General features: G+C 26.3%; 1 protein-coding gene across 1 annotated transcript; it reads right to left on the minus strand.

Moving 5' to 3' along the window:
- Positions 1–398: 398 nt before the first annotated feature.
- Positions 399–13,957, minus strand: LOC107168794 (transcriptional adapter 2b-like). The gene is made up of 10 exons (XM_015518319.2): positions 13,591–13,957; positions 11,052–11,150; positions 10,596–10,655; positions 3,980–4,124; positions 3,720–3,916; positions 3,583–3,652; positions 3,323–3,467; positions 3,061–3,266; positions 2,922–2,989; positions 399–1,557 (listed from the first exon to the last, which is right to left on the minus strand). Exons 2-10 carry the CDS (start codon positions 11,139–11,141, stop codon positions 1,432–1,434), a joined length of 1,107 nt encoding a protein of 368 aa, XP_015373805.1. The 5' UTR covers positions 11,142–11,150; positions 13,591–13,957; the 3' UTR covers positions 399–1,431.
- Between the last annotated feature and the right edge of the window lie 1,954 nt (positions 13,958–15,911).

The raw sequence follows: 15,911 nt of genomic DNA on the forward strand, positions 1-15,911 counted from the left end.
TTTTTATAAGTTGGAAAAAAAGAAAGTTGATTATTGTGTGTATATATATATTAAGTATGTCTATAAATATTTCAAAAATAAAATTGTATGATAGTTAGATCATAGAAGATATTATATTTTATTACAAATGAAATTTAGTTGTTACAAATAAGGTACAACATAGTTACATTGGCATTTGAGGAACAATATCACTGTTTTTGTTAAGTTTTTATAACTATTGTGTACTCGTATAAAAATATTAAGAATGTTATTAATTTTGATATTAAAATAATGATTATCAACTTTATAACCCTATTAAACTCTATAGAGCATAGGCTATAGACAATAATCAAACTTCGATACGAAAGACTACTATATGTTTAAGGCCAGTAAGTTATTTTAATAAATAATAAGCAATCTAAATGAGTTGTTGATGATTTTATTTTGTAAAAATTCTTATAATCAACTCGTATTATTATTTTATAACCATTTATTTAGCAAAAAATCGAAGTCTTAATTAAAACTATACAGAATATATATTGGTTATGAAAAAAGAAAAAATATGGTTGTAGGTCATCACCTAATGATAGAATAAACATAAACAAAATATAGAAAAATCTTAACAAATAAAACAATATTTGGTATTAATAATAAAATAAAATTATTTGGGCCAAAATAATGCATACATTATGTCGTTTGTCCGCAGTTTAGTGTGTGTTTTTTTTAATTCTATAAATTATTATTATTGTATAAGTACTATAGAACTAAACATTTTTTAAAATTCATACTAAAGAGTACATGACTAATATAATATAATTTTGTTTGTCTAATAATTAATATAATTCATCACAGACACAGCTTTAAATATAGTTGAAGTTTAAGTAATAATTAAACCAAATACATTCAGCATTTTTTAAATAAAATTATAATACATTTTCGAACCTTAGAACAAATTTATTTTTAATCTTTAATAATAATAAAAAAAAAAATTATACAAATGTTTATATTTAATAAAATACTTTATACCTAAATATGCTTTGTACTTACAACATCTACCTATTTGCAATATTACCTTTTTGCAATTAATTAAACAATAAAAAATAAATAATAATAATTCTGTATAGTATAATCATTAATAAATAAAACCAAATTAAAAAATATAATTAAATTTCAGATTAGATAGTACTGTCATTTACTAAAATTCAACAAATATATTATTTTTTTTATATGCAATAAGTTAAAATCATCTTTTTTTGTATTTACTTATATACAATATACTTTAAATTTTCAATGTACAATCAGAATTTGATCATACTTGAATTTTTACAAGTTTTATCAGTCATATTGATTAAATAATTAATAATTATTGAACACAATTTTATAAACATGTTTTTTCAATTTTATTCACATAATATTATTATTATTACTAGTAGGTAACTTATAACCTTAATATTAATCAGAATTATCTTCAGTTTCATTATTTTGAGACAATACTCTATTGAGAGCAGCGATATATTGAGGTGTACGATGATAAACATGATTTTTCTTATGAAATAATTTTGGTCGTTTCCTTTTTTTCTAAAAAAAAACAAACAAAACCAGTGTTTAATTTAATATATAAAAACATTTAAAAAAATACTTGTGCTATGGGGCACAGGAGAACTGTGAACAATTGAACTACCCAAAAAATAAAATATTAAAGATCAATAGAAAATTATAGCGGTTATGCACATAGCTCTAATATAAAAATGTATAATTACAAACAAAAAATGTTTTTTTATATTTAAAGTATGTCTATTAATGATTAAGTAATTTGTAGAACACAAATTTGTTATGCTTCCAATAGCCGTACAAATACTAGCTACATATATCGATATGTTTGCAAGTAAACCATGTTATTTGGAGCATCGGACCTATTTTATTGTGATGTGTTGTCATGTCAATTATTAAAACAATAATGTGCCACCATATTGAACATTAACTGCATAAAATAATACTATACTATACAACATTATTTATAAAGAAAGAATAAAATAGTCAATTAATAATAAATAATTTGAATTTAAAGAGCTCAAGTGCATTATTTTGGGTGTTTATCTACCAATACAAAATGTATTTACTTGTACTAGTTTTTATAATATGTATTTTATAAAATTATTGAGTCTTATGTGAACCTGATGAGCTACCACCAGTGGCGTGACGAAGGACTATATTTGAGGCATGTGCCTCAGTTTGAGGGGTGGTGGGTGTCCTCAAAGATCATCTGATGTGTTAAAAAAGCATTATTATTTAAATGAATAAATATATTTTATCTTAAAAAAAATGTTTAATGTTTTTTGTGATGGGTGGAGTGGGTGGTTGGTCTGACAATATAACAACTGTGCCTCATAACTTAATGAAGTTCGCCATGCCACTGGCTACCACTACTTACGATTATTATTTTTTTGTTTGTGTTAATATATCAGTCCGACTTAGGTACCATGAAAATTGGTTAACTGAAGTAAAAGTGCTGTTGGTTAATTTTTATTTGTTAATATTTTATGTGTTTCATATATGTATATATATATATATATATAGTTAAAATAAGTGCTTTGTAAATAAAAAATCTTTTATATGGTTTAAATTGTAGATAAAGAACCAAATTCTTTAGCAATCACATGATTTTTTCATGATTTTCTAACAATCCGATTAATTTAAAAAATTAATTATTCCAAAAATGTATTTTTAATTTTAAAGAGCAATGTGTTATTATTTTTTAGTGCAATAAAATCTAAGTCACTAGGGCTATAAACTTGTATCAATACAATTGTAGTTCTGGTCAAAAAATTATCATATAACCAAAATGTTAAAAGCAAATCACTAACACATAAAATAGAGTTCCTTTTATTATTAATTGACGAAATATAAATATTATTTTTTAAATAAAATATAAAATATGTTACCCTTTTCTTTTCACCGCGTTTGATGGGTGCTGGTGTCAGAACATCAGAAGATGATTGTTCAGATTGTTCTGTAAGTTTTAAGTATAAAAAATGTAAGTATGTATTAATTAATAAAGGAAATGATTAAGTATATAGGTACCATCAACAACCATGCTATAATGCAAAAGATTAAATTTTACAATGTCGTATATTTTTGTAATTCCATTTTTTCTGTAATAGATAAGTTCTTCACGCCGTTTTTTTAGCAGATATTCTTGTTGCAGACGTATATTTAATGACCACAATTCACTTTCAGTTAAATATCGGCTGAATTTTTTTATTTGATTTTCAATGCTTATAATACTTCTATAAATTAAAAAATTTGTAAGATAAGTTCATTAACCATGAAACTAATGTAGTACCTTTCTTCTGGTGTTAATCTACGCTTGGGTTTATCTTTAGAGGAAAAATATTTATCCATCAATTGATAATCATGAACAACTTTTTTGGCATATTCACGTTCATATAACCGTGCACAATACATATCGATACACGCGAGATTATAATCTGTAATATTAATATTTTAACAATAAATATAAGTTTCACAGAAGTTTGATTTCTTATTAAAAAGTAAATATAAGTATGGCTATAATGATGTACTTAATATTTATTTAGTATTTACCATCTCCAAAATCATTCCATTCTGATGTAATACTTAAAACTGCCTCTGCATTATTATCAAAATCATTTTCCTGTATAAATTCAATGTGTTAAAATATAAAAGTTATACTAAGCATTATTTGTTATGTATGCACATACCAACTCAAATTCATCTCTTATAGGATTATATCCAATCTCTGCATACTGAGCTTTAGATAACCCAGATAAATTAGTAACACTTTCATTTATTTTGAAATGGACTGTGCGATCTTCTAATTGTGGTTTTCTTATTGTACCCCATGTTAGCCTTCCAATTGTTCCGTCCAAAAAATATTTAGCAAATTGAAATTTGATTTCTATATAAATAAAACAGTTACATGAATAACAATTTTAAGTAAAAAAAAAATGTTATTTTTAACCTGATGGAGTTCGAATTCTTATGTTTTTTGGTAACTCATCCCAACATCCAAAAGAATATTGCTCAGCAAAGTCTAAAATAAGCATGAGTTCATCTCCAGTCCATCCATCCATGGTAACTAAATATTGTCCAGGTGATTTTTGAACCTTAAGAATAGATATTTACTTTAAATTAATATAGAGAATCTATCAAATAATTAGCTATACTTAAAAACATTTAAGTGCACACTATTTTCAATAAAACATAACATATAAAAATATATTAATTAGAAAAATACAAATGAAGATTTTTTACTACAGAAAAATGTTAGAATAATTAAAGTTTTTTCAAATATTTTAGAGCCTAATATTTTGTGTATAATACCAAATTATACAGTATGGTTTTCAAGATTTTCCAATACTAATAATGGTAATTTGTTTATGTTATCAGTTGTGTTTAGCATACCAAACAAGCAACTCTTGGTTGCAATTTCATTAGCTCGTACAATGTAAGACACAGTCTGTCACTCAGATGGTAAGTTTTAATAAACAAACACATTTTCAGTGGGTCACACTCTAACTGACCGAATTGCACAATGTATGAAAATTTAAATATTGGTAAAAATCAACACCAAAACCAGACACAAATACAAAACAACAATAAGATTTCGGACCTAATAAAAACAATTAGTGACGAAAAAAGTAGGGAGAATTTTTTTAAAAATCCACAAACCAGTCAATAAAGTATACGGTAAGTGGTGAACATGATTTAAAAATATTAATGATTGATTTAAAACTGGAATAAGCTGATAGATATAAACAACAAATGAAAACCATGACTAATGTCAACTGAAAATAAAATACTAGCTGGCAGCATATTTTGCAAATATGGGCATACTCAGAATCGCTTTGCTTGGTCCAATTTGAATTATCAATCTTTTATTTAGTTTAATTAACTTAGTTTAAATAGTTTGCTGGAAAGTTATTTCTTATCAAAGTTGGTTATGATATAAGTTTGTATTTTTGTAAGTAAAAAATGAGTACATAATATAAGAATTTAGACATTTATGAGATAAAATATATATCAATAATATTAATAATAATAATAATAATAATAGATACCTAACTATTGTTTTAATGCTGGGCAGTTAATATTTCTGGCATTACAAATGAAGATTACTATTTAAATATCATATTACCTAAAATGTACTATGATGTACTGATATACATAATATACATTTATATAATACATATTAAATTATATTAAAATATTAAGACTACAATTAATTAATTAATAATAAGCTATATTACAGTTATTTTTCCTTCCAACTTATAAGTAATATAATATATAATATGAAATAGATTTAATATATTATTATATATAAGTACAATATTATTTAAGAGTCGTAATAATTTTTGGACGTTAATACAATATAATATTATAATATATTATACCGTTATAAAGATTCTAATTTTAAGAAACATACATAAAACAATAAAGGTCCTAAAATAGTAAATGTGTTAATTTATAAGCATTTAAAATTTTGAACTACATATTAGGCTAAACAACATAAATTATAAAGCATATTAATTACTAATGTCGAAAATAATTCTATTTTATTTATTACACTGGAATTAAATGTAAGGTTTTAAATGATACTCAATTGGAGTGTTTGAAAAATAACCCGTATAATATATTGAATATTGTAGACTAATGACATAATTTAATAATTGTATTTAACAGAAAGACCAAGATTTAAATAAAGGTATAATTTATTTGTAAACTGTGCATAAGAATACTTCAATTTTAATAACACTTTTGAAATCCTTAAACTAACAATAGATTTATTCTATTAAAATTAAAAGGCCATCCAATCAAATTTTGAAATTAAGTTATTTTGTTCTTAAATAAAATAAAAATATTTTTATTTTTTTTAATTCATTAACATATAAATGAATTATAAAAATCTTATACAACAATGTATTCATTTTACCTCTGATCCTTCAAAGCAGGAGCAGACTGGTCGTTTTTGACGCGGAGTGCAAAATTAATTACGGGCCTGTATATTTTTTTTCTAACCTACTTAAATTAGGTTAGAATAGCATATTATTTGTATTTTAAACATTAGTTGTTTAATCTATATTTGTATTAATTACGTATAGACACAAGTGATACGATGTAATGTAAATATGATAACAATATTGTAAATTTCTATTATAATTTATCTTTCTATATTTAATGTATTCTATATTAAAATAAGAGTTAAAATAAAATGGGACCGACAATGGTAATCAGATCATAAATACGAAGTGAGGGCCTGGGTGCTACTTGGTGTATAGCACCCTGGGCCAGTCCGCGCCTGCTTTAAAGCATAAACAAAAATGTTCAGTCAGCATTTTGAAACCTTTTTCATGCCTTACTAGTTTGTTATATATGTATCTAAAAAAAAAAAAAAAATGGAACCGCATTACCTTTGGTAACAGTTGAAATAACTGTTAACAGAGGCCAATGTCATATCACAACTCGAACTTGAATTGGTAAAAATAATTCCAGAGCTGCTATGTAACTTTTTGGCCCTTTCATTTAAAAGAGTTACAACAAATACTGTCCAAAGTCTGGATTTATCAATTTTAATAGTAATGCTAACAAAATATTAGACATTGGACCAATAGGTGATAAAAAATAAAAATTAATTAACATAAATCATCAAATAATACATCAATATATGCAAAAACAAGAATAGTGTTGTTGAATAGTGCCTACAGTACTACATTAGTATAGACATAATGTTGAATATTAATTTATCTTTGTAAATAAAATATAATACATTGTTACAAATATTTAGAGATTTTTTCGTCAAGTGTATCAAATGAATCTTTTAATAAACCAATTTTTTTTTCAAATATGAATGACACATTCTATAATGTGTCCAGCATCTAGGATTTAATTATTTAATGTACAATTTTAAAATAAAATAATATGAAAATAAAGTACAATTTTGGTTGTAAATAAGTTTTGTTTTATAGCTTGACTAGGGGATGATCCATCAACAAGATACTGCCACAATATAGTTATCGTCTAAAGATCTATGAATAAACATTTAAGTGCACTGCCACAATTATGCTTATGGAAAAGGTTAATTTTTATAATGATATTTAGGGGAGGATTCCTTTTCATGAATTAATGATTTCTCTTTAAACACTTAGTCACTACTTTAACATGAATAAATGCCTTATATTTTTTCTTACTATTTGGGATTTTCCTATGTGAACTGTAATTACAGAGCCATTCATAATGCGGTATTCGTTTATTATGTGACCTACCGATCGAAAATCGAATTTAGTATGAGACCTACTTGTATTACCAGGTTTAGTGTGTGACCTATGACCAAGACGATTTATATCTATATCATAGGTATGGACAAGCTATGTTTTCTTATCTTTATAATTATATTATATTATATATTTACTGGTTTTTACCAATAGATATATTGTCATTCTAACATTATCGACAATATTGTCAGTACGACCCGTACATGTTCTTCTGTTATCGCGTCTTTAAAACTTTAAAATGTTGGCAATCGAATTGTATACGATTATTTCTTCTGAAAAACAGTATTAGAATTTTTATAAACATTTTTTTTTATACTGATATTTTGTTGACTGATATTGAATATAATCCGTAATCTGTAATAATAAAATAACCTAATTATACAATTAATTTGACTGTTTTTAAATTAATTATCAGTCCGGTAGCCGGTTGGTCACGCATACAAAACGAATACCCTATACGGTAGGTCACATACTAAACAAATACCCATAATTCATGTCACACTTTGAACATATTAAACAACTACAGTCTTATGTCATTAAGAAACACATTTAAGTCTCAAGTTTCTCCAATTTGATGATTTAGAATTTAATGTAATTCTTCATTGTATTTTAACATGAAAATAATTATACAAATGAATAAGACAATTTTCAAAACATAATTTAGTAAGTTTATGGTTCGGTACTTAATAATGATTATAATAATTATAGGGATAATTATAATAAACTATATTATTACATTAAACTATCAACAAGAGCGGAAATTAAAATTACTCATACTTTGACAATATGCCAAAATTATAATATACCTGCCATTTGAAATTAATGTAGTACTAAATTCAAATGTTGAATTAAGGTAATTACAATTTAGTAATAAACAATAATTATTATTGTGGCAGGTTATTTTAAGTATAGGTATTTAACCATTAAGTGCAATATTAAAGTTGTTAATTTATGGCTGTAAAAATGTGTAGTGTGTACCCAATATATTTCTTAAAATTCAATTAAAAAAATAAATTGTAAAAAAGGATCGGATCAAATATTTTAAATATGTTATATTTTTATAATATAGTACAATAAAAAATTGTATTTATAGTTAATACACATATCAAATACATTTCTTATTTGTTTAAAGTAAATATAACTAAAATAAAAAGGTCTTATTAATTTATAATATATTTGATAAAATTCAGTATGTATAATATAAATATATTTTATTTACAAAATAGGTAGCAGATTAGTAGATTATAGGTATTGTGATTTAAATGGCTATCTTAATTTGTAATGACAGAAATATTAACTGTCCTGAGTTGAGACAATAGTTAGATACTTACCCAATACATTTTTTGTCTTTCATAAATTCATAAATCTTTATTAATTATTCACAAAAATACAAACTATTATCATAACCAACTTTGATTAGAAATGGCGGTCCAGCAAATATTTAAAATTTATTACATTCAAAACTGGTTTTAAATATCAGTGTGTAAAAAGTGGTGAAGGGCACACCACACATTAGAAAGGATAATACATTGCTCATACAAATGCAGTAGAAAAAGCTCATCCAAAAAATCAAAGCAAATCAAAGAACACAACATAATGCTGCAAAATCAGCCACTTAAGATATTTCTTTTGCACAGATGGTTAGTTCTTCAAATTAAAAATAAAAAAGTCCTAATGTATCAAATCCATACAAAACAATAAAAAATATACTTAAGTCTCTATCAAACATGATGGCAGCATTCACAAAACAATAGGATAGGCTTAAAGATAACCAGCCAAGAATCAAAGCATTAAAGAAAAAGAAATGAATCGGACACTTTGAATTATAACATCAAACGCAAATGGGCTTAAATAGCAAAAACAAAAACTATAACATCTAATGAATAATGAAAAAATTGATATAGTTCTAATTTCAGAACCCCACTTCACTGTGTATTAATATGCATCTGAAACCTTGTGACTTAATTTAAGAATCTAGTTTAAGACCTGGAGTCACTTCATTGGAAGTGGTCTTTCATCAATGTGTAAAGTATATATTACAGAGTAATGCAAAACAAGCTGTGCAGTTTTGAAAGCCTATTTTAAAAAAGACGCAACTTATAGAAATGAGGTTTATTTAATTTTCTTCAGTAAATAATGGCGTTTTATATATTAGGTTTCAAAAATGGCATCAGAAATATGATGGTCGCTAGCAGTAGTACATTAATGAAAGGGATTTCTTCGTAAATTTTGAATAGTTTAACAATTTAAAACTAGCCTAACTTTATTATACTATGTATTAGGTGAAAGATTTTTGTGTTGGAAAAATGTAGTTAACATCATTTAATCAACATCTTATATTGTTATACCTATGTATGGCTAGAGTATGTGTATAAGTGTTATAGGTTTAGTAGATTAGTAAAATAAATACATCCAACAATTTGGACTATTATAGATAAAATAAGGTTAGAAATAGCAGCTAATGAAACATAGCTAAGCCAAATCCAATTAGGAGTAGCACAACAGAAACAATAAAAAAAACAAATTTAATCTTAAAAATTATGAGAAGATGATATAATGGTATACGTGATATTAAAGACTTTCTAACTACCATCTTTTATACCATAAGCTATCAATAACTTATATTTTTTATTATTATTTTATTCCTGTATTTAATCTGTATTTAACTTATGTCTAATGAAATATGATAATTATATCAAAGGAAAAATATAAAATTATGGTTTTTTTTCCATTTGTTTTTTTTCTGTCCAACATATTTTAACGACTTTATGAAGGATAATATGTTAAAATTTAAATCAAATTTGTACTACAAAAAACTACGCTTAGATATAATTATTATTATTTTTTAATTAATAAACTAAAAAATGTTAAATAGTTTCCGTGAGAATAATCTAGTTCAAGTATAGAAGCATACCTATAATCTAAAAAGCCCTACTTAAGATAGCCCCTCAAAAAACAAAAATCACAAATTCCATAGGTACCAGTTGAAAACTTCAGAAATCTCCTACATTTATTATTAATACTGAAGAAAATTAAATAAACCACATTTCTATAATTTATTTATTATATTATAAATTTTTTAATAAACGTTCAAAAGAACACAGCTTGCTTTGTTGTACCATGTATTTAAGTCTACTATATAGTATATAAAATATACAAACTTGTTAAACATATATTTTATAAAGACCTTAGGGTCATTTACACAATAATGCCTCAAGATATTAAAAAAATTAAATATTATTTGTATATAATTATCTAGCTTATTTTGTGAGTTACATCAAATAGTTATTTAAAATAAAATATTACTTTTAACTTGTATCCATGGTTATTTTTATGATCTCCAATTTCTGCTCCGTGACTATAGCACTAAAATATAAAAGTTAAAAATATATGATTATACATGTTCATGATAAATATATAACTTAGTAAAATAATATTTAAAGTAAAGTAATTTATGGTGAAAACTGTAAAGTGTCAACATCTGAATTAAAAGGACGTCAAACCCACAATTTGTGTATTCTCAGTTTTACAAATGTACAATATAGATCATATGTACATAAAATCTGAAATCTGAAATTTTGTACCTTAGATAATATTCTTTACTTTTAAGTTGATAATCGGTCAATTAATTGTAACATTGAAGGTAACAATCCTAAATCGATTATGCTTCATATAAAGTTGCTATATATTACAACAGAAATAACACATGTGGGTTTAGTATCCTTTTAATTTGTATTGACTGAGAACTTGTAAAATACTTACGGCCAAACATAATTGAAAGTATGAACATTCTAAGCAAATTACAGTTAAACTGTCTATGACATCTTGACAATAAGTACAAGTGTTATCCATGGTTAGAATCTGCAAGTAATATTAAAATTATAATATTTCAATATTAATTTCAGCAGTACATAAAAAATACAATATGAGTCTTAATTTTACTTATATTTTATTTGAGTTAAGAAATGCACTCAGTATCAACCAGCTTTTTAAGACATTACCAGTTTGCTACCCCCAAAGTTAATCATCAGTACCTATTGCAACACACCTGTGCATAAGTAAATTTTTTAAATCTTACCTAATTTTGTATGTATGGAGTATGTAATTAAGTAATGTGTAAAACACTTTGATACCATTGGAATATATAACTAGTGTTTAGGTGGTATTTAAGTATTTTGATGAAAGTTATTACAAGTTATAAGTTGTTACAAGTACTGTCTTATAAGTCAATTTACAATGGATAAAATTTCATAATATTGCGTCTAAAGATGTTAGGGTAAAACAATCTTGAAAATAATGATTCAATGTTTATGAAATTATAAATAATATCTTAGGCCTGTTTCACAATATCACGGAATTAACATAATTTAAATTTGTATGTGTCTATGGTACATATGGCTTCAAGTCCTGGTGGCACTACAAACTTACAAAAAAAATGATACACACGTGTCTTGTAGTGGGTTTATGAAACAGGCCCTATCATGTTTTTCTTTAACAATATAATTTTGAAAAATTATTACTTTATTAGTTTATTACATATTTCACATTCACATTATGAATTCAGTATTTTTGTTTCGTGTTTCTTAAAAGTATGAGTTGACTGATTTATATTAATTTTATAATTTCTGGTAAGGTATATAGTATATAATAAAATAGTATGAAGTGTCATTACAAATTTTAAGAAGATAACATATAACATAAACACTAAATAATATATTTGGGTCCCAGGTTTATGTTAATATATGCTGTCCAACATAACCTGATAAGTGATGTCTAAGACCTAATAGCATTAAAGTAAACTAAACTAAGTTACATTCTGCATGTAGCAACTCAATGACTAATACTATAAGGAGAATGCTTCAAATACATTTATTTTCCCGTTTATTGTCTATGTTTACAAGTTGTGTAATACACCAAATTTACTCATCTCTGATCAACAGATCACATTAAGCGTCATTAACTTAACAATTGGAGTACATCAAAATATAATGAAAATTAATAGTTAGAACATTACCAATCTGTGTTTGTATGAGGTTTCTATTATGATACTTACTTTGCGAGGTTGTAAGCGTTTTTAATTTATACTATATTATATACACAAAACTTGCTAAAAACTTTAACTATCCAAAAAAAAATCTACAGAAAAATACAAATAATTTTCATTAGACAAATTTATATTCTATGAATTTGTAAGACAATGACAATCAACTCAAGAGTATTTCCTCTTAAATGATAAATCATTAATGATTAGAACTTGTTGCTATTGTATGTTTTTAACATTTTTATTATTGATGAGGTTGTTAAAAATTAATTTCATGATGCTATGATAAAGTTAAATCCTCGATTTAATTGGTACCTAGGTCTAAGTTAATGCAAATTTATCATTCTTTTTCATAGTCAGTTTGTCCATGAAAGGAAAGTTTATAGTATACTATATGTAGTCTACACTCTATAACTGGTGTCTCAGTATAAGATGGAACAATAAAGTTGAATTTCGATGTCAAAATAGGTGTAACATGAAAGCTTGGAATCATAGATTAACGCCACTCAGATTATTTGACTTAATGTAGGTATAAACAATTTTAAAAATAACTTTTATCTTTAATATAAACTAACAAAAAACATTAGCGTGATTCGATATAAAATCTCAATTTTGAAACAATAAATTATATTTCTAATGCAAACATCTATAAATGATCTACCTATACAGTATACATTATCTGGAGTCATTACACACTTAACAGCTAATTCTTAATAAAATATATTTAGATCATATGCATATTTATGATTTGTTGTCTTAAATTATGTTTAAAGCTATAATAAAGAAGAACATATTATAAAATTTTTAATATTAAATATCTTTGATACAATTTAGGCATGTGTAACAATGTTTTTATGTAGTATAAATAACATATTAACCTATCTATAATTTATATAGATACCTAATACATTAGTTCACCAAACAGATTTAACTATGTTAAAATGTTGGTCTCGTGTATTTTTATTTTGATGTGCAATTCCTATATATTAAGTAAAAGTGTGGTGCCAAACTTGTGATGGTGTTTTATGACTTTGCCATAAAACAATTTCAGACTCCATCCAACCCTCTAAAATTTAAAAGCCTGATATTATGTCAATCCATGTCGGTATGACAATTAGAAGCGACAACAATCGAAACCCAGACTGGGAGTAGTACAATAGGTATTTTGTACGAATCGTGTAGAACGCAACACTGGTATGCTGTATTCAGTGAAACGAATAATAATATGCGTCTGTAAAACATAGATCCCCAGTGAGTTACCTATAAAGTTTGTGCTGAACGATGAACAAGACAACGGCATAAAGTGGACGTGTTCTCACCAACCGGTGTAATCCTCTCCAGACGCAAGTTCTCGATGCCTTACGTATTATGGCCTCAGATTACGCAGACGGCGAACCGATTGAGAATAATGTGACTGCGACACCGTCGCCTACGACATTTCGGAGTGTCGCGAAATGCGACGCGTAGCGTTTTCGGAATATCACTGCGGTCTGTGGAAGTGTGGACTGTGACGATTATCAGCGGAAAAAACGTCGAAAACCGTTTGAGAGGTACAACGCTGATAACGTCGATGGCGCGACGACAGAGTCAAAACAAAAAAAAAAAACCGTAATCGCTAGCGCGTTGGAGAATATTATGACGCCGCCGCCGCTACCGCCGCTAACGGATCACTATTTCACTAACTGTCGTCGGTCCGTCTGATAGGTAAATGGGTAGATCGTTCACTGATGGTTGTTGGTGAAGGCAGCAACGCACACTTGTTCCCCTGTTCGTTCCCAATGATAATATTTTATTGTTACCTACCACCGGTACGATGTAGAGAATAGAATAATATTATGTAGATATATCATCTCTACATCGTACTTATCGGCTACCAAGTGTAGTATTTACTACTAATTATATGCATCAGCAGGCACAATAGGCACGTACACACAGCTGACAATTTTCCAAGGTATTTTTTTTTTCGACATTGACAGTATTGCATATTGACACAGTGAGACTTATTATGTTCGTTTTCTGATATTGTAAAATACTCTAATTATAGCCAAAACAGCCAGCAAGATTATTTTAAATTACCTATCAAAAATTTGAAAAGAATATAATATAATAAACATTATATTTTTAAATTAAATTAGAATTTATTATTTCTAACGTTTCTTATCGCCTTGACGTCCATTTACCGAGAATATTCATGCCAATAATAGAATAATTTAATAATATATTGAAATATTTCCAAATATTCACACAGCATTAAGAATTTTCATTCATGTACCAGACTCCAATTATACTACAAATAAATCGTTTTCATGCCTCAAACCCGTAAAAAACTATTGATGGACTTAAAGTCTACCCAGAATCCAGATTGATGACAAGTTGAATAATTTAGCATTGTTCTCGATGGAGAATGAAATATTGAATGAATTAAATTTCGAAGATTTAATTGACACATTTGCAAGAGCCAAATGTCGATGTAAATTGATCGTCTAAATCAGTGGTTCCCAACCTTTTTAGGTAGTAGTGCGAACCACAAATAATTTATAAAAAAAAACATTGAGGCCTATTTACCTAATAAACAGCTATACATGTCAAGTCCAATTCTAAAACGTTTCTACTTTTAAAAACTTCAGGGGGAGGTCCGGACCTCTGGATCCTTCCCCCCCTCCAGTAGCGTCTTTGATACAGATATAAAATATAAACACACACAAATAAAACAATAGAAGAAATATAGACATGTACCTATAATAAAATCATAAAAATCTAAATATTGAAACTGTCCCAGTTAAAATGTTCTAATTCTTGGCATCGGCTATCGTCCATGGGCCATTGCCCAACACCACATTACTCACGGGCTTACAAGTGGTCCATGGGTTGGAAATTGCTGGACTAAATGTCTAATAGGTAAGTGAATAAGAAATTTAGAATGTATAACATTTTGCTATTCATTATTTTTTTTTCAACTCCAATAATTGCTATTATGATTTGTGAATGTAAATAAAATTTGTTTTGCATATCTATCTAATTTTATTTTATTTTATCGTATTATCGTAATAAGGGTGGCTATTTCCATAAAACTACAAACATTAAATATAGGTACAAATACGCCTATTCGGCTACCATAGCGCATGATAATTTTACGTTAAGGTATTTACAATTGTACTTATGTTGGTTTTACACTGGTCACTGGCCCTATTTTTATATGCGTTACGACACACGTCATGCACTATGTATAGGCTTGCAATTTGTCCCGGTTTTAACAGCATGTCCCGGTATCCCAGCTGGTCATTCATTTTGTCCCGGTTTATGGAAGACAAGAGAAAATAACTTTAATATTATTTTGTTTAATAATAAAACATAAAATAGTATTATACATAGAATTTGGGTTTAATTTGTATAATGAATTTTATTTAAAAATTAAAATTAATACAGCTGTATTGAAAACAATTCATTCAACCGAAAAGTATGAACATTGGGTTATTAATAACAATTAATAAATGCAGTAAATGTAGTTTATGTAAAAAATTGTATTGGTTAATACATTTTTCAATTAAAATATGGGATATTATTAATTCCCGTATAGTTAT

The sequence above is a fragment of the Diuraphis noxia genome, unplaced genomic scaffold (genome assembly GCF_037042655.1).
Source record: "Diuraphis noxia isolate RWA-SAM2 unplaced genomic scaffold, SU_Dnox_SAM2 contig0001, whole genome shotgun sequence".
NCBI lineage: Eukaryota > Metazoa > Arthropoda > Insecta > Hemiptera > Aphididae > Diuraphis > Diuraphis noxia.